The following is a 24,968-nucleotide window of genomic DNA, read 5'->3' as shown; positions in this document are numbered from 1 at the left end:
AACGCTGTTCTGTGCAAAATGTGTGCAGCTAAAAAAGCAGATATACCTGTAATAGATGAAGCATGGTCAACAATTCAGGCTAGGTGTTTTATCAGCAAAAATGCACATGAAGCATTTGCATATTTTAAAATAAATATACATATTTGCTTTTGTTTATCTAGGATTAACACCCCAAAAAACACGACTAGGAGATTAACTGGATTATACCTAGGAAGCGGAACATGCTCATGTGAAGAGCGGACTTGGCTGCAGGGTTTAGCAGGAAACAGTCCCTGTTGGCGCCCGACTCGTCGCGACCGTTGGGGGTGACGATGAGCAGTGGAGTCAGGGCATTCTGCAGCTCCTCACACATTTCGGCGATGGACTCGCTGTAGCCCCCGCCACAGTCGTCCACAGACTCCCCTGAAAAACAAAAACGGCTACTTAAAACCTTGAGGGTGAGGAAATACACATAGCCCTGTTTTTCTGTTAATCTATTTTTAAAGACTAATACATCAGAGACATTAGGGCAGGGGTGGGCATGACAGTGTTAACACCTACCCACAAATTTGACCTTCCACACTCGATGAGGGAGCAGCAGGCTGTCTGGGCTGAACGAACTCATTTTGGCACACATCTGACCAAATACAGACTTGGTTCCGTCGGGACCTGCCAGGCCTCCTTTGCTACGGGAACGCTTCACCTGCCGGGTGAAGAAGAAAAAGAGATTAGGGTTTGATTTGTTTCCGTTTCTGTGCTTAATAACGTTCTTCTAGCTGAGAGGCTATACTTGATGAGCATGAATTCCTGGATATGACAGCTCTCTGCATCACGGATACACCGGAGTACAGGAGGGGGGGGGGGGGGGGGGTCTATGTGGAGTAAGTCTAAAACTTAGTCCAGGAACCTCTGCAGACAGAACACACGGGGGGGGGGGGGGGGGGTAAGTTTTCCTTGCAGCTCTCAGTCTCTGACCTGTCTGACCTTTCTACATGAGCTCAGAAAATCCCTCATCACATCACTCCAGGTCTGACTCCAGGTCACACCGTCTGCGTTTTGCAGATTTAGCGGTGTCCTTTAGGCCTGCATGGTAGTTACCATGTGTTGTTTGCATGCATTTCCTACAGTACCTGTATCCTGTTGAGCTCCACCACTGGTCCATGCTGTCTGTCCCTCACCATCGTGGCTTGAACCACCTTCCTGAAAGCTGCTTCCTATTCACAGACAACAACAAAAATGGTTTCAACAGAGAAATAATACTTTTTTGTGCAGAGACAATATTTATAATTAATATTAATAATATTTTTATTACAACAACAAAAATAATCTGGGATTAGAACTGATGCTATCTCACCTTGCCCTGGGAGATGAGGATGCCCCTGAGTGTGTCGAAGCCCACTGAGGGTCCGTGGCCCGTCTGACCCAGTCGACCCTCCAGGTCAAACATTGGTATGCACGGGCAGAAGAGCTCGGAAATGTGATGCAGCAGCAGCAGCCTGTTCCTCAGAGCCATGATGGGAATTTCCTGCAGGTGGTTGTACTCCATGGGAACCTGTAACACACCACACAGACAGTCAGAGATTGACAGCATGAGGGGCATTTGAAGGTCTGCAATTGACTTTGTTTTCATAATGCTTATGTCTGCAACGCATTACTGCCCTCTAATGGAACATATGGACAGAGAAATCATTTTCCAATACATAAAGAAGTACTTTACTGCTGGAGAGAGGGTCTTTTCCTAAAAGGCTGTCAATGCACTAAAATGGCCCAAAATTGATTTTTTTATTTAATTGGTGCTACATGGCCAGAGAAAACAACATAACAAACTTATGGTATTCCATTTTGCTGAAAAGGTAGAAAACCCCTGCTGGTGGGTGACGTAATGCATGCACGTCACAGAATCAATATGGTGGCTGGGTGGTAACAAATTATCTCGTATTACAGTTAAATGGTAAGGTAAAATGTCTTTCAGAAAACCTTTCTTAGGCAATAAATAGACAAAGTTAAAGAGTCTTGGTTTACATCTGATCCGCGCAGTGTTTTTTCAGCCTCCCTTTTCACAATACAGGGAACAGTACGGCACCAACTTCCTGTTCACAAACTCTTGTACTACTGCCAAACAATGGCCTAAAATATGTTCATGAAAACATTTTAGGCAAGAAATAGACAATACAGAAACAGAATCTTGGTTTATATTTGATCAGCAATGTCTAGTTTTACAGTTTAATCTGAATTTGGCCTGTAATCTGAGTTTGATTGAGGGAGAGAGACACGGCTCTTTCTCTTGACCCACTACTATAATCTTTCTGTCCGTAAGTGGAAGTACAATCTGTAGTACCATCAACAGCCCTAAGAGCCAGCAAGCTTTTTGCTGGCCTGTGAGTATGAAGATCTGGGCAAGAGAAGTTTAACATAGTTCATTTACACATACTACCAACATAAGTATGATGCAAAGTTAATTGTAAATCGGCAAAGCTTCCCTTAAAGCACTTTTTTTTTTCTTTTTTTAAACAAGTACAGTACCTGTGCGGGCAGTTTCCCAGCGTTGGTGGGCTTGCTGGTTGACCAGGCGAGGGTGTGAGCAGACCCACAGGCCACCCTGTTGATCTTCTTGCCCTGCAGCGCAGCCACCAGCCGTGGCCTCTGGATGGCATTAGTGGTACCATCTCCAAGTTGGCCCTCGTCATTGTCACCCCATGTGTACACCTCTCCTGAGCCAAACACAACAACAAAGGTTCTTTGTAAAGCTGCAATCCATTCCGATTTAGCTTAACCATTGGGATTCAAAGATACCAACTGGCAAGATGGCAAAGACAACATGTACAATAAACTGATCTGAAATAAAGTGACAAATACAGGTATACAAAATAATGTGAGGGGACATACAGTACCAGTCAAAGGTTTGACACACTTTCCTGTTCACTTGTATGAGAAAGAGTGTCCAAACCTTTGACTGGTACTGTATATAAATAGGAGGATTATTCATAACATGGCCAATCCTACCATCCTCTGTGCAGCACACACAGTGCAGTGACCCTGTGGCGATGGCGATGACTTTCTTTCCTTGCAGACCCTGAACCTGTCGGGGTCGTCGAACGTGGTCATCAGAGCCATGGCCCAGCCGATGATAGTCCCCTTTCCCCCTAAGAATAACATGATACATATAGTATACACAACTGAGCCATCTCTAACAACAACAGTGATACAAGAGGCCATGACAGATCCTCTACTCTGGGCTGTACGTACCATGTGTACACTGCCCCAGGCTTAGTAAGAGCCACAGAAAACTGAGAGCCACATTCCACTTTGACCACCCCGAGGCCAGTGAGAGAGTCAATCTGAAAACAAGAAATTAATCTGTAAATCATTTGAAGGACCATTATGAAAAACACCTCTAATCTAAAACAACAATGAGCATACATTGTGAGTCAAGGATGCGATCTTGTTGAGTAGGGTTGTGTGTTTGTATATGCAATAGGATCATCCATTTAAAAACAGAATGGGCCAAATCTAAGAGATGTACAAATAGAAATGTAAATTAATAAAAATGATTTTCTATATTTTTTTTGTAAAGCTTTTAACACTTGTTTGCTTAGCATGTAGCATTCAACCTACTGTGGTCCCTTCCTGTATAACTAGGGGAAAAAGGCAAGAATAAAGTGATGCTCCAGTGCACACTGCTGCGTAAATGGTCTTACCTTCATTGGAATTTTGCAGCCGTCACTGCCTCCCCGGCCCAATTTGCCGTAGTCCCCGTCTCCCCAGGACCAGACCATGTCGTCGTCTGTTAGACACAGTGTCTGGGCATCCCCACTGCCGCAGGCTACATCAATGACCCTGTGACCCTGTAGTGCATCCACCTGGATAAACCACACAGACACAGACATCAGCTTTGGCCCACCGTGAATGTCTGAGAAACCTTGTCAGAATGAGCCAGAGTAACTGGTTGGATTCCTGTCCAAACACCCGAGACATAAATGTACAGTATTTTGAGTTGGTTGAGAAACTGAGCTAAATGATCACTGACCAGCTTGGGTTTGAGTTGGTCCTCGCTGTCTCCATGGCCCAGTCGTCCGTAGCGACCCTTGCCCCAGGTGAAGAGCTCGCCACTGGCAGTGATGCAGGCACTGTGTGCCCCTCCGGCTGCAATATCCACCACTTCCACGCCCCTCAGAGACTCAATTACACGAGGACGATCACAGGGGCTAAAGTCAAGAGGAGTCATTGTTACTCTAAAAAACCCAACCCTATACCATAAATTCTTCCAGTTGCATGGTTTATGTTGACATTGTGTATGTTTTGAAGTGATAATGGAAGATGCAAATAGAATATGTTATCTTTGATTCAATCTCAACCTTCTGTTGCCATGGCCAAGTTTTCCATCCTCTGCCTCTCCCCATGAGTAGACTTCTCCCTCAGAGGACAGCGCCAGGCAGTGCTTCCCTCCAGAGTTTACAGCCACTTTCCTAATGAAGACATGTTGGATGGACTCCAGCAGAGTGGGAGTGGACACAGACTCCGTGCCTCCGATACCCAATCTGCCCCCAGCTCCATATCCTGTTGCGTACAGCTGAGGATCAAGACAAAATATATATTAGTATGACAAAATATTACATTTTCCTGGGAGTCATCAGATCGACAATATTGATCAATAATTGTTGTAGAGTGCATCCTACACAGGTTGATTAAAAACTGTAGCTTGTGACAAAGGAGTGACAGACCTTTCCATCAGCAGTGACAGCAAACAGAGTCTGCTCTCCGCCAATAAGCTGCACCGGGCGCAGTGTGGCAAGCGCTTCAGTGGGAGTGGGCACTTTGACCTTTGCCCCCTCAATGCCCCCCAGCTGGCCTCTGTGGTTGTGGCCCCAGCCGTAGATGGTGCCGCTCCCCCCAGCAGAGAGGGTCCAGTCGTCTGGTCTTCGGTTCATCCACTGTACTAGCTGCTCGTCGTGCTCGCGCTTGAACAAGTCGTGACTCTCATGGAGGCCATTCATGCTTTCATGATCGGCCATAAGCTCACAAATTTTCTTTGTAACCTTCAAAGGGACAGGAATAATGGAGGAAAACAGATTAAGAACATTCTTATGTCAATGTGGGACAAAGAAAAGTGATGGCTAGCGCAGACAGCACAGCCTGGCACACTCACCTCATCCAGGAAAGCTCTTGGTAGAGAAGTTCTCTTGTCTAGAGCTACAGCCACTCTGGAGGCCGTGCAGTATCGGCGGAACCAGGCCCACTTATGGGTCTCTGCACAGCAGGGTAAGGTATCCAGCTCAAGATCGCAGGCAAGAGCAACCAAGACCTGAACAAAATGTTTAAAAAATTAGCCTTGGTCTTTAAAAGTCCAATAGACTCTCAACCTATTGTGCCATTGTGTTGGTAGGGAAACAATTGAGCAAAGAAATGAGCAAACCTTGAAAAATGGACTATGAAGCAGCTGCTTTCCTCCCCTGACAATGGGGTCCTCGTACTCATATTGCCTCTGCAGAGCCTCTGGTAGCCCTTTGACTAGGGCAGCCAGCGCACTGCCGGTGAAACTCTGAAAGAAATTAGGTCATCAGTCAATTTCATCATTATTTTGAAAAATACAGGCCCCCTTTTCCTAAATCAGGGACTGCATTAAAAATAAACAGTTACAAATCATGTGAACATCCATCAAATAAAAACAAGGAACAGAATAACAATTGAAAAGAGCAATGCCATTGTGTAGCCAGTTTACTTTTGCCATGGTACCTGAATTTGTTTTCTCTGTAATTTTTGTGTGCAACTGAGATTGATGATTCACACAAATATTACAAAGAAAACAAATGCAGGTACCATGGCAAAACTAAATTGATTAATAACCTAAATATGTCTGCTTGTAACCCAAATATGAAATAAACACTGAAAAGTGACCCATGTGGGTGAAATATACATTGTGAAACCAAATGGTATAATAACAGCCATGTTCCACTCAGCCATCCATTACTGCAATATCTTGTCCATATGACGTGGTAATAATTATATAAATTAATATTATTATTAATATTTCAGTTAGGTTGTTTAGCAAGTATCATTCATCTGTGGGTTCACACTGTACTCACCATAGAGCGAGCCTCGCCCTCACTGTCGCCCAGCAGCCTGTTTATGTTGATGGACTGACCGTACTCTGTGGTCAGAAGCTTCCGTAGTCTCTGCAGAGCCCACATCCTGTGTCCAGCAGCTGGATAAAATTAAATGCAACATGAATACGTATTTTACCTCTAACATTATGTCTGTGGTAAAGCCATTGCATGGTGGATCAGGACAAGCATACTGTACCTAGTGCACTAAGCTGGGCACAGGCAGCAAGGGAAGCAGCTAGGCGAGGCACAATGCTCCTGTTGGAAGCAAAGCTGAGCCTGAAGTCCAGCAGACAGGTGACCAAGTCCATGGAGGGGCAGGACAAGATGCAGCGATCTGACAGCAAGTCTTTGGGACCTGATCAAAGACACGAAAAAGACTCAGTGCCTAGGCAGTCTGTTTATGTGCTAGTGCAGTGGTTCAATTATACTAGGATTTCAGAAACATACCCTGTCAAATGACATATAAATTGTGTGTGAGAGGTTTATTAATGCCAATGTTTTTTTTTGTTTTTTACTGGTCACTGTTTAGTTTAACATCTGGTAAAAAAAAAAAAACTAGTGTCAGCAGCATTTTGTTGTAAGTGTTTGATGCGGCTCACCAGCAGCCGGCATGATGGGATAGACAGTGAAGCGCCAGCCCCAGCCGTTAACGGAGCCATCACTGGTGAATTTCCATTTGAGTTCATCTCCTGGGATCCTTAACTCACTGGACCAGTCAGACCACTCCCGACCTGAAACACACCCAGCATGACACCACATTCATTTTTAATTCATTGGCATACACACACACACACACACAATGGCAGTATAGCTTTACAGTCTCCCTCTCATCACCTGATCTGACAGAGACAATCCTATTGGCTCCATCCATGATTGTCAACGGGTCGTGGCGTCGCTCAGTTGAACATTGTCGGTCAAACTCTATCCTCAGACCCTCAGCACCTACAAAACAAAACAAGACCTCAAACATCATTCTGAAGAATATTGCTTTAGGTAAAAACATTTACCCAATGTTAAACTAAAGTATAAAATAAAGAGTGGCTCCTTTTTCCCTCTTTTACCTGGGATCTTCACAGTACCACTTGTAGAGGTGTCATCTGTGTATGGATGGCTGCTCTCCACAACAACTGGCTGGGACGACAGACGGCCACTCTGTGAGTCAGTGGCAACGTCCTCTAACTCAGTGACACACAACTCCAGCAGCATATCAGCAACCTGCACACACCGGAGGCCCGAAGGTTTCAAATGTTACCAACATCCTATGAATCACAAGGACTGCATGGAATCAATAAGATAATGCAGTAAATCACCTGTGGATAAGCTGTACCCATGCCAGACAGCACGGCGGACAGCACCTCCTTGCCCTTCTCCCCAGAGCGACAAGACACCGCCAGTTTGAGCAGGTCCACCATCACACGTGTATCATCAGGCACAAGTAGACTCGTGAACTCATCAAGGTACTGAGGCTCTGGACCAACCACTTTACTCTGATTCTCAGAGTCCTAAACATAGACATAATACAAGATAATGGCAGAGTTAGGTACATGTGACTGTTAATGGCTTCACCAAATGCTAGGGGTTGGAGGAAAAAAACCATACCATGATTTTTTGCAAAAAAAAAATTTTTTAAACAATTTTTTCCCCCCTAGAATCAATATTTAGGGCCCGAGCGCCGACGGCACTATTGAAACTGAAGGAATTGTTCTTTTTCTTCTTATTATTTTTATTACCAAAATTCACCTAAATATTTTCTGTTTATACAGTACCGCTGACGGTGACTGCATCATATCTGTTTACAGCACAACAAAGCGAACGCAGCAAATGCAAAAAAATCCACGTTATGTGCTTCTTTATAAATTAAATAAATGTCAGACTGACAGACTAACTGGCATGGCTGTGCATTTTCTTTAGAAATAATTAGTTTTTTTGAAATGTCTCATGATATATTGTCTGTAGAAGTGTTTTATTCAACCTTTGTTTTTGTTGAAGAAGAAAAAAGAAAGAAGAAAATCGCAATACTAAATACTGTTGAATCGCAATACTTCTAGAATCGCAATTAATGAAAATCACAATACAAATTGATATATATAAATATAAACACCACCCATACATACATACATACATACATATATAGCATATGGTCCCAGCCCTACCAAACATGTATGCTCAGTTAGACAGACTAACCTCTTTTGTCTTAGTCATGGTTTCAGCTATGATGCTGGCTGCTCCGGGGTCATCGGTGACGGGGATGAAAGGACGCGACGAGGTACCAGAAGCAGAGGGAGTCATAACTGAAGATGGGGTGATGGCGTCTTCTGATGAGGGAGCCTATTCACACACACAAAAATACACATGGTGGGGTTCACACATTTCAATTATTTTCTAAAATTTCTTAAAAAAAACTACATCACAATAAGTATCTTTCGTTCACATTGCAACAAAGGGCCTTATTTTTCAGATAAAGTCACAGCGATCCGCACCTCTCCCTTCTTGTCTTGCCAGGGATTAGGGCTGACTCGTTCCTCAGTTTCAGGCAGGACGGGAGGACCTTCTTCATCACTCACGCTGGATGAGGATGAGGAGTCTGATGGGGGAACGGGTGAGCTGGAAGGACACTCTGCTGGCAGAATCATGCTGGCTGGCATCAGAGCTACGACCACTGCATCCCTGGGAGAAACACACACCACGTCCTGTCAACAGTTATACCAACCAATGACAATTACCAGTGCCAGTCAGCTGAGGAAGTTATTTAGAGGTCATACACACATTTATCTCCTCCTGTTCATAATGAATGCCTCAGCAGGGTGTTGTTCATCTATAGTTTAAAAATAAGATGTAAACTGGTGATCCGGGTCATATATTCTCATTCAAGGTTCTGACTGTCCAACAATCAAAACTAATGAAAAAATACCTCCTAAAATGCACTTTTGCCATTAACGTCCCCAAGCAACTACATCCTACACACTTTAACTGACTTAATGATTGTGCCTACTTTAAATCTTATGTTTCTTGTACTTTTGTAACCACTCATACTATATATATATATATATATATATATATATATATATATATATATATATATATATATATATATATATATATATATGAGATTGTAATTCTTCTTTCTTGACCTTTTTAATCTTCTCAGATATATGTTTTGATGCCTTTTCCCCAAACATGTTGTTGACAGTTTTGTGTACATTACATTTCATTTTTGCTTTTTATTTAAGGGCTGGGAAGGTAGTGCAACAAGAAACACTGAAAACATGAGGGGGATGTGGCATGTGACAAAGGTCCTTAGCCTGACTAAGTTGTGTCACAGTTGCATGGTGTGCATCATAGTCTTCTGACCCACCAGGAGAGGATATATTTTAAACCCTGTAGACGACATACCTTGCATACATGATTTGGAGGGCTGACAGGACATGAGACAAAGCCTGCTGTTTTGCTAAGTTGCCATCCAGACTGAGGAGAATCTTGGCCAGCGAGGGTCGATTAGGCTTCACGCTGCTCTGCCCGCTCATCTTGTTGTTTACAGCTGATGAGTCACTGTCTGACTGGACACCTGCAGTGTACAACACCAAAACAGTGACACACATTATTTTGATGTGAAGCCCCTAAATCAGCTCCCTCCATTATCAGCCAGTTGCAAAGCTGCAGGGCCAGCAGATTCACCCCTGCAATCCCAGACCAACCTGTGCGACCTCTCGCTAAGTCAATTAAGTACAACAGCCGTCTAGATGGGCTGATGATGAATGTCCATGTCTCCTATCGACAGGTAAGGAAAGCAATAGCTTATGCAACTGTGCATGCATTAGTGATGCAACTGCAGATTTTTCCTTTTATATAGTTGACGTGTCTGAAAAAGATTCTGCTATTATTGTCCTTCAGGTGGCACAGGTTGACAAATGTAGAACTGGGCCCATATACAGTGGCTTGAGAAAGTTTACACACCCCAGGCTAAAGTTGATTAAAAAGAGGAAAAAAATCACACAATTTGGAAATTGATCTTAATGCCTTAATTCAAAACAATTTAGGAAAATCCTGCTTTTTAAGTTCCCATAGAGGAAGGCACATTTTTATTTTTAAAAGCCAGTTATTTCATGGATCAGGATACTATGCATCCTGATAAAGGTCCCCCCCCACATCATCACATACCCTTCACCATACATAGAGATTGGCATGGGGAACTTTCAATAAGATCATCTCTCAATGCAAATCAAACCAGCTTTTAAGCTAACTGAAATAACACCATGCCAATCTCTAGTTATGGTGAAGGGTATGTGATGATGGGGGGTTACTTTAATTCCAAAGACCAAGGGAATTATATCAGGATGCCTGGTATCCTGATCCATGAAATAACTGGCCTTTAAAAATAAAAATGTGCCTGCCTCTATGGGAATTTAACATAGGGGGGTGTATACTTATGCTGTATTTTAAGGAAGAACATTTATTTATTTACAACAAATTATTCATTCACAAAGAAAACTGGTGAACAGAACATTTATAAAGAACATTTATCTTAAGTCCAAAATATCACTTTTAGCAGTTTGATAGATACAGATACAGATACAGATTCTGGTCTGACAATGACAGTCCAGATCCCCCTTGTGGACAACCTGCATACTGATAATTAAAGTTCATGAGAAATGTATAATCAGTTCCAAGAGATGCTTCACATCTGACCAACCCTCATTACAATTCCAACCATCAGGCAAGATTTGATGTGACGTGTTAATAGGCTGAAAGCAAAGGGAGGATTACCTAAATAGGATGCGCCAAGGGAGTCCCTGGCCGTCTGGAAAAGTACTGGCTCATGAACTGAGGGAGTGGTCACATCCACGGTGGTCCAGGCCACACTGTGGGAGGAGCCACAGGCCACACGAGTAATCTTCTGTCCCTCCAGACCCTGCACCAGGGTGGGCTTCCTGTTAACTGTGGTTGTGCCGTTCCCCTGCTGCCCATGATCATTGTCGCCCCATGCGTACACCTGATAGAGAAAAAAAAAAGAAAATCATCAACTTTACTTTCCATACTTTTAGATACACTGCTTAATGTGTAGGAGCCTTAAAGAAAAGCCACACAATAAAAAGTCACTCCAAGCACTCAATCTTAATAACCCTGTTAAAGTGGCCAAATATTGAATAGCTGCCTCTCATTATAGCAAGTGATGTGCTAACATTATTAAATTTGTTCTGAGGGAAGGTATAATATGAGGTGAAACTGGTTGTGTAACAGTAAAGGTCAGAGGTGCCTGAAAAAGTAAGAGTGAGAATCAATAAATAAAGTCCCACTAAAGGGGGGGAAATTCCCACATCTGGAACAGTGCCATGGCGGTAAATGAGCCGATTGACTGAACTTTGTGCTCTTGTTTAAAAAAACTCTTATGGTGGTGGTCAGTACAAACCTGTCCTGTTTCTGTAACAGCCAAACAATGTAGTGCTCCAACAGCAACATGGACAATCTTTTTGCCCCTCAGTCCCTCCACCATCTGGGGCTTCCGCACATGGACATCGGTGCCATGGCCCAGTCGGAAATAGTCGCCTTTGCCCCTGTTCGGAAACACAAACCGGAAACACTCTTTGGAAAACAAATGGACCAATGATAAATGATGAGGGACAGTTACTGTATCAGTCATCCATCTTACCAGGTCCAAACAACTCCAGATTTAGTTAGAGCCAAGGAGAACTGTGCTCCACATTCAATTTGGCAGACCCCCTGTCCATTGAGCCTCTCGATGTTCTGGGGGATGTTGCAGCCTTCGCTGCCTCCACGGCCCAGCTTCCCAAAATCCCCATCACCCCAGGAGAACACCAGCCCTAACACAAATCAAAACATACATTACCAAATAGAAAGAAAACCACATCTATCTAAGGCAAAAGAAAACGTCTAAAGGTTTACATTCAAGGTTGCGGACCAAAATGCACTGTGTGTAACATTATGATACAATCAACACTGGGACTCTCTCAGAACAAAAATCTCTAGTGCTACTAATGGTCTAAAAAGAATGCCTTTAAGTGCATTAAAAGAAATACCTTCATCAGTGAGGGCTAGAGTTTGAGCATCCCTGCTCCCACAAGCCACCTGGATAACACGGTGGCCTAGAAGCACCTTTACCTAGATGACAGTGCATAGTCAATTTACACACATGGATTCAAAGCAACAAAACATCATGAACTGTAATCAAGCTCTTATAATACATCAGCTGAAAAATGACATTCTCAGTGCTTTATATTTGTAAGTGGACTGTCCTTTTATAGCGCTTTTCTAGTCAAAGTGCATTTACACAGTACACATTTACACACGCAGCATCGGGAGCAACTCGGGGTTCAGTGCCTTGCCGACGTGGGACTGAAGGGCCAGGGATCAAACCACCAACCTTCCGATTGGCAGGCGACCACTCTACTTCTGAGCCACAGCCACCCTTTCTGTAATAAAGTCTGTTATTTTGTCCATTACTACACTCAATCATCAGTGTTCCTGTGAGGTGAAAGAGATAGGAGACATAGACATACCAGTTTTGGTCTCAGCTGAGTAGTGTTGTCTCCATGTCCAAGGCGTCCATATTCCCCCAAACCCCAGCTGTACAGCTCTCCACTGGAGGTGATTGCCGCACTGTGAGAGCTTCCACAGGCGATGTCTCGGATTCGCTTAGTCTTCAGGGCCTCAATCAACCGAGGCTTGTCACAGTTCCTAAGATGAAAAAACATAAATTTCTTTTTAATTTTAATGTATATTTTGTATTGATCCCCAGTGGGGAAATTACAATGTTGCCACTGTGCCTTGCTCAAGAGAACATTGGCAGTGCCCAGGAGGTGAACTTCCACTTCTCCAGTTACCAGTCCACACTCAGTACTTCGGTCCGCTTGGGGACTTGAACCAACGACCCTCCGGTTTCCAACACAACTCCCTACAGACTGAGCTACTGCCATCCCTATTTTCAAATATTTTATTAATTAATTCACACATCATTACAAAGTTGTCACACCCTCTGGCCTCCACCTTGGCCCCCCTCTCTCCTCCTTCAGATGTAGTATTATGGGACCACTAAGGTCTATATAAAAGAGACTTCAGATGCAGTATTAGGGACCACGAAGGTCTATTAAAAAGACTTCAGATACGTATTAGGGACACTAAGGTCTATAAAGAGACTCAGATACATTATTAGGGACCACTAAGGTCTATATTAAAGAGACTTCAGATACAGGATTAGGGTCCCACATAGTCTATATAAGAGACTTCAGATACAGTATTAGGGGACCACTAAGGTCTATATAAAGAGCTTCAGATACAGTATTAGGGACCACAAGGTCTATAAAAAAGAGACTCAATACAGTATTAGGGGACCACTAAGGTCTATATAAAAGAGACTTCAGATACTTATTAGGGACCACTAAGGTCTATATAAAGAGACTTCAGATGCAGTATTAGGGGACCACTAAGGTCTATAAAAGAGACTTCAGATACAGTATTAGGGACCCCTAAGTCTATTAAAAGAGACTTCAGATACAGTATTAGGGACACCTAAGTCTATATAAAAGAGACTTCATACAGTTTAGGGCCACTAAGGTCATATAAAGAGACTCAGATGCATATTAGGACACTAAGGTCTATATAAAAGAACTTCAGATACAGTATTAGGACCACTAAGGTCTATTACAAAGAGACTTCAGATCAGTATTAGGACCACTAAGGTCTATATAAAGACTTCAGATCAGTATTAGGGACCACTAAGGTCTATATACAAGAGACTTCAGATACAGTATTAGGGACCACTAGGTCTATACAAGAGACTTCGATACAGTTAGGACCACTAAGGTCTAATAAAAGAGACTTCAGATACAGTATTAGGGGACCACTAAGGTCTATTAAAAAGAAACTTCAGACTTATGATTATTCTTATTTTATTATTCTTACTTATTCTGGTAGGCGCTACAGAGCACTGTTCGCCAAAACCAACAGATTCAGGAACAGTTTCTACCCACAAGCCATCTCTCTGATGAACAGCTGACTTCTTACCGTCAGTGTCAGGTTCAATTCTGGTCAATAACCCAGTAACACTGTCTCTACAACGCCTGTTCACTGGTTCCACTTACTATTCCACTTATTTAGTACTGTTCATCAATCTCATTATCTCACTTATTATTTACTATTTATTCATCATTCTCATTCTCATATCTCACTTATTTATTATTTATTCATCATTCTCATATCTCACTTATTTACTATTTACTCATCATTCCCATTCTCACACCTCTCTCATTTGTTATTCATTCATCATTCTCAATTTCTATTTCAGAATTGTCCATAATGTTCATACTGTTCATATTGTAATATAATAACATAATACCATTTATCCCAGTATCCTTGCACTATGCTCCATATTTAAATAATTTTTGTTGAACTCTTTGTTCACTCATGCCTCTATATTGTTCTGTTTAGAGTATGTATATATTGCGTGTATATATTAGTGTGTATATTTTTTGTTTTGGTTGTTTTGTGTGTAAGCACAGTATGAGCAACAATGCTCCAAAGAAAAATTCCTCGTATGTGTCCTAAAATGAATAAAGCTGATTCTGATTCTGATTCTGATGACCAGTGTAAGCATTTTCTGTGCAAGATAACATACATTCTGCTGAAGTGTCCCAGTTTGCCGTCGTCTCCCTCTCCCCAGGAGAAGACCTTCCCGTCAACAGTCAGGGCCATGGCGTGGCGCCCCCCGGAATGCACAGCGACCTTCTTCACCACGTAGTTACTAAGTGCAGTGATCTGACGGGGGATAGGGATGGTCCCACTGGACAGGCCCAGGCCTAACCTGCCGTTAGTGGCTTCTCCACAAGCGTAAATCTTCCCCTCGACCGTCACTGCAACAGTGACACAATGGTTAAATAAAACATATGTGCATGTTATAGGACAACATAAACTCCAAAAAATGTATCACCCACCTGCAAAGAGGCTTTTGGACCCACCGGCCACTTGTACCACATTGAGTGCAGAGAGAGTTTCAGAGAACGAGGGCACCTTGATCTGTGAGGGACACAAACAAAACTGATTAGAGAATGCAGCAGCTTTTGAGCTTCTCCCACACGCTCACCCAAAGGATGTGTCTGCTCCCCTCTGCTGTACATTTTCTACAGTGTCACATCCTCAAATGTGCTTATCAAACAGTAAGCACAAATTGTTACATAACTACAAGACAGAGCACTGGCCTGTGTTTAGATCTGATACACTGGGTTCACTGGTGGAAAGTTCAAAAGCATAGTACAGTATTATATTACTACTGCATTTTACTTTGTATGTATTTCCATTGTATTCTACTTCACTATAATTTAAAAAAAGGGAAATATTGTACTTTTTTACTCCACTACATTAACAGCTATAGTTACTTGTCACTTGAAGATGAATGTTTTGAATTTTACATTCAAAAGATTAGTCATCTTATAAAGACACATTGTTATAAACTACTGTAGTAGGTTACATAGTTAAAATGACCTCCATCTTGACCAGCTATAACAACAAAATCATTACATGTCAATTCAGCAGCGATAATAATCTAATAACGTAAAATAATACACCACTCTAAAAGGGGCCATTTTGCTGCATAAAATATTTTACTTTTGTAACTTAAAGTGCATTTTGCACTTTAAGACACCTTTATACTCTTACACAAGTAAAGATGGGATGTATTTTTACAGCACATTATTGCTATTTTACTTAAGTAAAAGATCTGAATACTGCTTCCATCACTGTTTAGAGGTAGTAGCAATCAATATAATAACTAGAAAAACACTTTTCAATTCATAATATGGGAAGTGTTGTGTACAGCTCAGACTTATTTAGTCCTTTACGGAGAAGATTTGAGGCATGTAAACCATAGTCTAGTTTAGAAATGGGCTAATTTGGGGTTAAATATACACAAGCTGCACCTTAGAACCCTTGAGTCCTCCCAGCTGGTCCTTGTCATTCAGCCCCCAGACAAACACTTTGGTCCTGATGGCGGCTGCAGACTCCAACCCTGACGACTTCTTCCGAGCAAGACTAAAGGACAAAAAAAACTGTGAGATCGTGTCAGGAGGTATTCACTTTATCGTCATTTAAATGTTCCTATTTTGATTGTTTAAAAACTAAAACTAAAATAAAAACATCCTTGCTCAAGTTAACCTTGTTGTATGCTGTTAATTTACACTATGGGAAATAGATCAAACACACTCAGTAAATAAAAAAAAAAAATTTCATTTCATTTTTGACTATTATCGTTATCGTATCTAATGTAAGAATAAGTCCACAAGGGACCTACAATCATTAGATCTGAAAAGTTATTTAGTTAGTTCTGATGCTCACATTGATTTTACATTCATTTGGCTTAGGCGGTGCCAAGTCTTACAAAGGAAGGGAAACCCTGACTCTTAATCTACATGTACGCCATGCACCTGTGAGCACATATACATCAACATCTTATTAAGCTATGTCAGCAGACACATGCTCTACATCCTCAATTTACTGGTTCACTTATCAAATAAATTGTCCTGCATCAGTAGAACCCCCTGCCAGATTTATCATCCTTGCTGAAGATGAGGAAAACATCTACAACCACGCCACACTTTTTCTTTCATGGGTTTGACAATCCAGAACTGAAACATTTATTCCTTGGCCCGTCATACCTCCCAGTGGCAGTTTTGTCATCATCCTCTTCTTCATTGTCAGATGCCAGGAAAGGGACTGTGGCCAGGTCTTCGTCCTCGGCTCTGATGCGTCCAACAATGCCAAGCCCGTGAATCTTGCAGTCTATACCAGAGCTGCGGCACTGCTTGATTGCAATCTCGATGTATCTGTGATACTGAGGGGAAATACATCATTGAAGTTATTAAAACACCAATCTTTAGGGTATTAACCAAGGATTAGAAGTTGACGTCAATTATTAGGTCTGACCTCTATTTTCCACTAGGCGTGTTTGTGCTGTGTCCCGGTGCCGGAACAAAACCAGAAAGCAGCACAGACAGCCCAGGGGAAATAGTGAACTAACCTCAGTACAGTCACTCAGGAGAGGGACAGTGGTGTCTGTGGGATTGATGTTAATTGTCTTCAGCTCAATCAAGTTATTCAAAGAGCTTCCACCTGTATATTAAGAAAAAGAAAACATCTCTTATGATGATCAAAACTTAAAAATGTCAAGAACACCATGTTAATGCAAGATGAACTATTTGAAGAACAAACAGTAGATTCAAAATGCAAACTAAGAGGCAAAAAAACAACCCATGTTGGTAAGCTTTTAAAAGAACAATATAAAATCCACTTGCCTGACACCACCACTAGTGAGGGCATGTAGCTGCTGTCCGCTGGATCCACAGTCATCTTCAGCCTGTGCACCAGAACGTCTGGGAAGAGCTCGAGACGAATCCAGTGCTGTGGAGGAAAGAAAGCCAAATTGTGTCAGGAGGTGATGCATTAAACTTTAATGAAGCTAAACTAAATAGACTGTCATGCAGCTTATTGGAGTATGCAATTCAATCTCGTGCCTTTCCCTGCGAGCCGGAGGACTGCCAACACTGATCACTGCAGTCAATGAGGCGTGAGGCCTGATTTACGGAGGATGAGACATTGAGGCTCTTGACAGCACGGGACCAGTCGTCAATGAGCATCCCGCGCTGGCTGCTGTGATGCTTTTTGAGTTGTTTTCCTGAGCGGCCGCAGAATGCTGGAGACTGGCCTAAATGTAGGGGAGACAAACAATGGTAAACCTGTTGTTGCACACATAAAAACATCACATACTGCATACTATATAGGTGAATGTGTGACCAACCAGGTTCGTTGATTCTGCCAAAGGAATGCCTTGTGTTGTGTTTGCGGGTCTTGAAGCAGTTTTCACAGAAGTCAAAGTCGTCACAGTTCCTGCATTTGAATCTGGGGCCGTTTATGGGAAACATCTGACAGCCATCACACCTGCATACGAGACAAGCTGCATTTGAACACATTGAGATACATAGTTAATTGGGCGGGCAGACAGACACCTTAAATATATCCATACCTCACTCCAGGGTGAACACTGGGCACCAGTTCCATTTCAGACAGCAAGCCAGTCCAGTGGGACTGCTGAGGGAAGTCTACTATCACATCCTTTCCATTGGCACTGAAAGCTAAAAACAAAACAAAAAATACATGTAGCTCTCTTAATACAGGAAACAGTGGATTCAGCAAACAGCATCTTTGATAGAGAGGTTTGTTCAAATTATAAATAAAAATTGAAGAAGAGTGTACGTAAGTGTGTTGTAAATTGTATGTTTAGTATTTTGTTTTTAAAAAAAAATAGAAATTGTCAGCAAACTTTTAATCAAAACAACAAAAATTAAAGATACTTTTTTAAAGACAATTTTAAAGGCTACAGAAAATGTCTTACCTTTCACAACCCCAACACTCCTGTGAGTGACGGAGCCCCATTTGTACTTTGGTGTGGTGACTGTTGGTTTCACCCTCACTTTGTCACCAATCTTTATATGGGAGGGGGAACTTTGTGGTGGGAATCCTGAAAAAAATAATAATAATAATAATAATGATCCCAAAAAATTGTCATTGGGTGAAAAGAAAAAATGCTTCCAAAGTTGTTTTTTTTACCAGAATCACTCATTACTCGTCATTGTTATAAGCATCAGACAACATTAAAATGACATAAGCTTACCAAGTAGCTCGATGTGAATGTAGCGGACCCAGTACGTTCCTCCTTTTTGCTGCCAGTCACACTGCACATTTAAGTCATGAAGCCCATCTCTGTCCAGCTTGATCACCTTGCCGACATCTCCATCATACACTTCCTCGTACGTTCTGCAGCACTTTACCATCATCCCCACCTGCAAAGAAATCAGGGATCTGTCTGACTTTTGTCACATTACATTAAAAAAAATATAAAAAGAAATAAAACTTTAATTGGCTGCTGCTCTTACCTGAATGTTCTCTCTCACATACACAGCATAATCATCGTTGCTTTGAAAATCTGATCTCCTCTTGAATGTCTGGCTTTCAGTCACCACTGCACCTGGAGGCTAATGTTACACACAGGCAATATTACATTAATCATGTCATGAGGAGAATTTGACAGGTTCTGTAAGGTTCTGTTACAAGCAACCCAGTCTATTATTGAGTTAGGTATGGCAGAAATGAAAAGAGAAAGTAATGTACCACAGGGAATGTCGGCTCGGCCTCCTCCAGCTCCTCTAGCACCTCCTCATCAGAGTATTCATCTGACACAGTGTCGGCATCTGACACCTCAGTGACGTGAATGTCTGGATGGTCCAACAGCCAGCCCACCAGAGCCTCGACACCTGATGTATATGCTCAATTATTCTCCAAAAGTAGATTTCCAATGTCATATTGCATAGTGACACAAATATAGAAGACAAGTTGCGGCAGTGAGCTACAGAGTTTTAGTTAGATTAAAAGTGACAAAAAGTTTTGCAAACAAGTATTCAAAAATTCAGGTTTGTGTTAAATTAAATAGTACCTGGGACACCAGAGGCGCTGCCTGTAGTTCCAGACAGCGACTTCAAGGCAAACTCAATGTTTTTCCGTGGGAACCCCATCTCCATAAGCTGAAGGACTATGGGTAGTGGAGGTACAGGGGAGGTCTTCTGCTTCTTCTGTTTGGGAGGTCGGACATGTTGTATGGTGACAGGTGTGGTAGCCTCACTGGAGCTGCTCTCCTCAAACAGCGGAGAGGACGGGTGGGCAGATTCCACAGCCAGGTACTGACACACCGCCAGAGCTGCAGCCTACATACACAGTGATACAAAGATTTCGCTGAACTCAAACCGAATACACCAGCTCTACTGTGTGCAACGCTGAACCTGAAAGAGACCTAGTGACTCACCTCCATCTCTTGCCTGTCAAAAATGGCTTTGATAGGGGAAGGCTGAGTGGCAGCAGACAGCAGCTGCTGCAGGAGGATCAATGGAGGCAGCGGACCCTCAGGGGACAAGTCTCCCACATCAGGAGATGACGCCACTGGATCCTCTGCACAAAAAATAAAAAAGTGAGAGGTGTCGTGAAAAAGTCCAAACAGAAAAACTAGATAACAGCAAAAGGGTGCGTCAAACATCTTCTGTGAGCAACTCAGTTTACATCCACATCCCAGTCTCAGGGAAATCTCCAAAGTGTGCAAGATAAGCAGACTGGTTAATTAGGCACTTCCACAGCCGCTGTTCTGTATCTAAATAATTTGTACTAATGGTGCAAACATGAACAAATATTCATATTATCTCAATACAAAACCAAAATGATACAATAAATGCAGTTAAATATAACTGGATGTGAAGTCCTATGAAAACAAGGCATAAATAGTATTTATAGAACGCTGAACTGGACTAAGCAGCAATAGTTTTCCATAAAAACTGTCCTAACTAACTTTCAAGACTCAAAAGCGCAGCCTTTCACTGGGTGAGGTCTTACCACTGGGGTTGGGTCCTATGTCCACGACTGCCGCCTGGGAGAGGATCTGCCTGAGTTTGTCCTGATGGGAGAGCAGAGCCCGTCCAGCCTTTAAAATATAAAGCCTCAGCTGCTGGCAGCGCAGCAAATGAATATCCACCTGGTCAGCTGGAAACACAAAAGTTGGATTGAATCCACAGGACTAGACTTCGGGCTCTAAACAATCAAACAAACCCTTACAGATTAAAAGCTTTCATCGTGGTGATTAATGGAAAAAGTTAAGTACAGTTAATATTTGTTTATTTTATACATTTATGCATCACATATCAAGTCTCCGACTTCAGTTTTTTTGCATCTCTCTGTGGTTTCTGTACCTGTAAGCCCTCGACTGAGGGACTTCTTCATGTGTTGTTTCTCCAGTTTGCTTCCAGCCAGGCTGACCAGCTGGGCCCAAACTGCTAGCATGGGCTCAGTGAAGGGCAAGTTCTGCACACTGAAGGATACTGCAGGCAGCTGAAAAGATAAGAAAATCAGTATTGTATTGGTCTATTGAACTTAAAGTAAAATGAGAGTTAATGTGGCATATATGTGGTTCTATGTACAGATATTTCAATCCAAACCCTTACATACCGGTTTGAGATGGCTGAGCAAGCAAACTCTACAAGTTCTCATCTCATAAAACTGAACGGTGATGCGCCCTTTTGGGGTGATGCGAGTGACTGTCCCCTCTCCATATTCCTCATGAATAACTTGGCCTCCTAGCCTGAGGCGCCCATCAATTCCTCCAATGACTGCCATCACTGCCATTAGACTGCCCACTCTCGGTCCATCAGAATCAGGAAAATACTCCTCCAGGAAACACTGAAATAGAGGAGGAGACATGTCCAATCACCATTTTTTATCAAGCAAGAATGAAAGTTACCATTTAAAAAAAAAAAAAAAAAACTAAATCCACAATAGTGAAATTGTTTCTTACTGCTTCAGACTGACAGCCTGCCATAACATCTCCAATGGCACTCAGCTGAGTGTTGATGTAATCATTTATCATGCTGTTCCACTGGCCAAGAGAGTGCAGAGTGCGCAGAACGGAAACAATCTCCTCAGCCAGTGTGCTGCTGTGAGTGGCTGTAAGGGACGCCTGAGGGCGAGACTTCCTTCTTCGCAGGGAACCCTCTGTGCGGATGAAGTAGCAATTTAATAATACGTAAAAAATAAACATAACATTTTCAGTGGGGGCTTGAGTATGATTCAAGACCATACCTCTGAGAAGTGGCAGGTCTGAGGAGCAGGTGCTTAGTAGGCTTCCCAGAAAGTTAAACAACTTCTCCACCAGGAACTTCATGTCCTGAGAGCGCTCAGTCTTGTCCCATGAGGGCAAGACTGCCTGCAGGAGACGTAGCGCCAGGATCTGGACACAAACACAAAACATGAATAAAGACAAGTGTTACTTTCACAAAGTTGGTTGCCATCCAAAATTGTTTGGCAAATGACAAATAACTTTTCACAACAATTCGCAAGTCTACTTCTCTGAGGTTTTACCTAATAACATATTTTCCTAAGAGCACATCTAACACATGATAGTAATTATCCCACCTGTCTCTGCAGAGTGATGGCATTGAAGGACTGGTGTCCCTCAACAATTCGGATCAGCAGGCTAATCCATGCAGAGGTGCTGAGCGTGCTGCACATTTGAGGCATGAGAGCAATGCTGCGTATGAAGCCCAGCGTAGACCAGCTCCTGTGCTGCTCCCGAGAGACCAGCCGGTGGGAGTGACACCCTAACAACAAAGGGTCTTTTAGAAAAAGATAACTAAACAACAACGTGTCGCAGAAAAATATATAAATGCTCTTTATCAACATAGCGGTTCAGCTACCTGACTTATCATTAGCTCCACTCTCCACAAGCATCCTCAGTAGCCCACAGAGGGTCCGTGTAGCATCTGTTTGTAACACCTCTGCATAGATCCCAGCTGTTAGAGACAGTGTCTTCAGCAGGTTGACTGTGCTGTTTAGCATCATAGCTGTCGGGTGGCTGCTCTTCTCCATCAGCTCCACTTCTGTAACAAAGTCAGGACATTGTAAATGTCATTATTTGAGCCTCACACTTTGCTTGTAGCTGTGATGATTTGTACTGAGGCAGTACTGTGATCTTACCTGTGTCATCCTCTGTGTCGGAGTCCTCAGTCGGGGGCTGCGCAGCTGGTGGGGGTTCTGCCAACTTAAGGTCATATTTGCCCTCTTTGCCCATTCTGTAGGAGTTGGTGCTGCTAGTATCCCACTGGACCCTGATCCAACCATCCTCGCCCAGCTCCCCAATGACCCGACCGAGACCTGGTGCTGGGCCATCCTGGACAGACATCACACAGGGTCAAATACTTAACACCAGGCTTCTATTTGTATGTTTAGTAGGTAATTACAAAGCAGCAATCCATCAACTAACAAGTCTGTGAAATGGATTCAGGTACCTGATCTCCCCATTTCCAGTCGACTCCCCTCATTACCCTGGTGCCTATCTTCATCATGGCAGCCAGCTCAGGGCCTGAGGCAGGGAGGGGGGCGGGGGCAGCCTCCTTTCTGGATTCCTCCAGTACTGTAGCTGAGCCTCCATGTGTACATAAACTCAGGTCCTCTTCGCTGCTGTCTGTGCTGGGCCCTGGAAATACAATAGAAGAGACACCAAACACTTACATCCATAAATGTGTACAGGTGTACTTCCATTCTAGGTAGTCTGTATGCATTTTACTGGACAGTACTCACCTATGAGCCTGAGTATACTCTGTGTGAGCGCCAATATGCCAGAATTAAGTAAGAGACTGAGGCTGTTTGATCCGTGTTTCAGGGACAGCATGTGTATCATGGCCAGAAGAAAGCGGGCTTGCGGAATGGTTCCAAGGCTTGGTCCCGCTGGGTTCTCATTGGTGATGGTCTGCAAGGGAACAGGCTGCACACCTGGTTACAAGAACAGGCAAATTAGTTTGTGTATAACAGGTCTGAACATTATAACATGTCACAGCATAACCACAAGTCTGGGTAAACGTCCCTCTTGTTTTTTGTCTAGGACTTTTTTGCTGCCTGTGCATGTGTGAATCCCCACAGATATACGTTCTACTAGTTTAGTTTTCTGAGACGAACCAGGCATACAATCACACCACTCACCGAGCTCTTTGAAGCGGGCGCTGGCTTCAAGCAGAATGTTGCGAACATTCTGGATGGCCCAGGAATACAACTTGCCGAAGGTCACCTCCAAGAGCATGCGGTTGAAGGGAGGGATCAGATCAACGTCCTTCAGGCAGTCAGACAGGGGCTCTCTGAAAGGGATATTTAAAAGGTTACAAGGCTTGGTACACTGTGGCTAAAACAGATGCCATCAATACATCAGAAACTGATTGCATGCATCTATTGAATGATCATGTTTTAATGCACCAATCAAGATATCAATTCACTCGACAAGATTCAGGCAAGTTTTTTCATGATTTTTTCTTTTACCATAGATCTAAAACTTGTGACTTACCCAATGTTGGTCCCTTCTGGTATGACCCTTTGCCAGCCACAGAACATTGCATACTGCACAGACGGCAACAGGAAGCTTTTTGAGGCCAACTTCAACATGGTGTCGATGCCCTCGAGTCTCACCTCAGCCCTCTCCAGCTATAATAAAAACAGAATTAACTGCCGTGTTTTGTGTACGTTTTTTGTTACAAGTTCAAAGTAAAATATACAAATCTTGCTTTCTCTTTATTTGTTTTCTACTTAACAACAGGTGGCTTTACAAGTAGCCATGGTGACAAACAATCACCTGTTTGAGGAGACATTTCCTCATCTTCTCTACATCCAGGGGCTCCTCTTTCAGTGCAAACTCCACTATGGTGACCATAAGGCTGGACTGAGAAAAGACACCCTGAACACTGTGTTTCAGCCACCGGTACCTTTGGACATTGGCCACAGTGTTAAGAAGTGGATGCCACTTGTCCTGCTGTAAAGTAATAAAAACAATATAGCAATGTCAAACTGGAAAACCAAAGCCATTGTGTTGTCTGCAAAATCTAAAAAAAATCTAAATATATACTATGTACCATACTTGTTATACTGTGTCTCAAGCAACAAGGTTATTCAATTTTAGCATTTTCTGACAAAATATTCAATACCAGTCTGCATTCCCATGAGGCCTCATGTATTTATATTGTAAAAATTGGCCAACAGATCATTAAGAAAAAAATAGTTTTAAGATCATGAAACAAATTGATTTTAAAAAAAACATCTATGGAACTTATCAATTTATTTTAATATGTGAAATATTCCACTAATTAAGTCTCATTAAGTTACCTTGGATGTCTTGCTAGTGGTTGATTTCCTGTCTGCAGGTGTGGGGCTGATGTGGACATTTTGTTCCTCTTCATTGGTCCCTTCATTCTCCAGCTTTGGCTCTTCTATGTCAGCAGACTCTGACTTCTTAGGCACTAAAAAAAAAAA

General features: G+C 42.6%; 1 protein-coding gene across 3 annotated transcripts in view; it reads right to left on the bottom strand.

The window, feature by feature from the left end:
- The window catches only part of herc2 (HECT and RLD domain containing E3 ubiquitin protein ligase 2), a 47,372-nt gene that overhangs the window by 5,071 nt on the left and 17,333 nt on the right, over positions 1-24,968 (bottom strand). For all 3 annotated transcript variants that reach the window (XM_032526671.1, XM_032526673.1, XM_032526672.1), the window contains 56 exons: positions 24,822-24,955; positions 24,295-24,471; positions 24,010-24,146; positions 23,655-23,806; positions 23,256-23,447; positions 22,964-23,151; positions 22,653-22,845; positions 22,373-22,555; positions 22,092-22,276; positions 21,759-21,906; positions 21,475-21,671; positions 21,129-21,359; positions 20,873-21,011; positions 20,520-20,666; positions 19,942-20,084; positions 19,576-19,843; positions 19,254-19,396; positions 19,019-19,117; positions 18,757-18,925; positions 18,478-18,603; positions 18,109-18,217; positions 17,884-18,023; positions 17,600-17,790; positions 17,381-17,486; positions 17,107-17,198; positions 16,745-16,920; positions 16,010-16,121; positions 15,029-15,110; positions 14,713-14,947; positions 12,599-12,776; positions 12,119-12,200; positions 11,731-11,902; positions 11,491-11,635; positions 10,848-11,073; positions 9,477-9,648; positions 8,564-8,750; positions 8,268-8,411; positions 7,394-7,585; positions 7,145-7,298; positions 6,918-7,025; positions 6,683-6,814; positions 6,280-6,438; positions 6,063-6,181; positions 5,393-5,518; positions 5,126-5,281; positions 4,701-5,015; positions 4,335-4,549; positions 4,007-4,184; positions 3,678-3,839; positions 3,226-3,317; positions 2,983-3,122; positions 2,503-2,690; positions 1,334-1,531; positions 1,110-1,193; positions 541-682; positions 208-402 (listed from right to left, as the gene is read on the bottom strand). In XM_032526671.1, the coding sequence (XP_032382562.1) occupies positions 208-402; positions 541-682; positions 1,110-1,193; positions 1,334-1,531; positions 2,503-2,690; positions 2,983-3,122; positions 3,226-3,317; positions 3,678-3,839; positions 4,007-4,184; positions 4,335-4,549; positions 4,701-5,015; positions 5,126-5,281; positions 5,393-5,518; positions 6,063-6,181; positions 6,280-6,438; positions 6,683-6,814; positions 6,918-7,025; positions 7,145-7,298; positions 7,394-7,585; positions 8,268-8,411; positions 8,564-8,750; positions 9,477-9,648; positions 10,848-11,073; positions 11,491-11,635; positions 11,731-11,902; positions 12,119-12,200; positions 12,599-12,776; positions 14,713-14,947; positions 15,029-15,110; positions 16,010-16,121; positions 16,745-16,920; positions 17,107-17,198; positions 17,381-17,486; positions 17,600-17,790; positions 17,884-18,023; positions 18,109-18,217; positions 18,478-18,603; positions 18,757-18,925; positions 19,019-19,117; positions 19,254-19,396; positions 19,576-19,843; positions 19,942-20,084; positions 20,520-20,666; positions 20,873-21,011; positions 21,129-21,359; positions 21,475-21,671; positions 21,759-21,906; positions 22,092-22,276; positions 22,373-22,555; positions 22,653-22,845; positions 22,964-23,151; positions 23,256-23,447; positions 23,655-23,806; positions 24,010-24,146; positions 24,295-24,471; positions 24,822-24,955 (8,955 nt within the window). The remainder of the gene's footprint in view (positions 1-207; positions 403-540; positions 683-1,109; positions 1,194-1,333; positions 1,532-2,502; positions 2,691-2,982; positions 3,123-3,225; positions 3,318-3,677; positions 3,840-4,006; positions 4,185-4,334; positions 4,550-4,700; positions 5,016-5,125; positions 5,282-5,392; positions 5,519-6,062; positions 6,182-6,279; positions 6,439-6,682; positions 6,815-6,917; positions 7,026-7,144; positions 7,299-7,393; positions 7,586-8,267; positions 8,412-8,563; positions 8,751-9,476; positions 9,649-10,847; positions 11,074-11,490; positions 11,636-11,730; positions 11,903-12,118; positions 12,201-12,598; positions 12,777-14,712; positions 14,948-15,028; positions 15,111-16,009; positions 16,122-16,744; positions 16,921-17,106; positions 17,199-17,380; positions 17,487-17,599; positions 17,791-17,883; positions 18,024-18,108; positions 18,218-18,477; positions 18,604-18,756; positions 18,926-19,018; positions 19,118-19,253; positions 19,397-19,575; positions 19,844-19,941; positions 20,085-20,519; positions 20,667-20,872; positions 21,012-21,128; positions 21,360-21,474; positions 21,672-21,758; positions 21,907-22,091; positions 22,277-22,372; positions 22,556-22,652; positions 22,846-22,963; positions 23,152-23,255; positions 23,448-23,654; positions 23,807-24,009; positions 24,147-24,294; positions 24,472-24,821; positions 24,956-24,968) is intronic.

The sequence above is a fragment of the Etheostoma spectabile genome, chromosome 9 (genome assembly GCF_008692095.1).
Source record: "Etheostoma spectabile isolate EspeVRDwgs_2016 chromosome 9, UIUC_Espe_1.0, whole genome shotgun sequence".
Classification (NCBI taxonomy): domain Eukaryota; kingdom Metazoa; phylum Chordata; class Actinopteri; order Perciformes; family Percidae; genus Etheostoma; species Etheostoma spectabile.
Note: the sequence above shows the minus strand (reverse complement) of the source record. Positions and strands in the feature narration are given on the sequence as shown.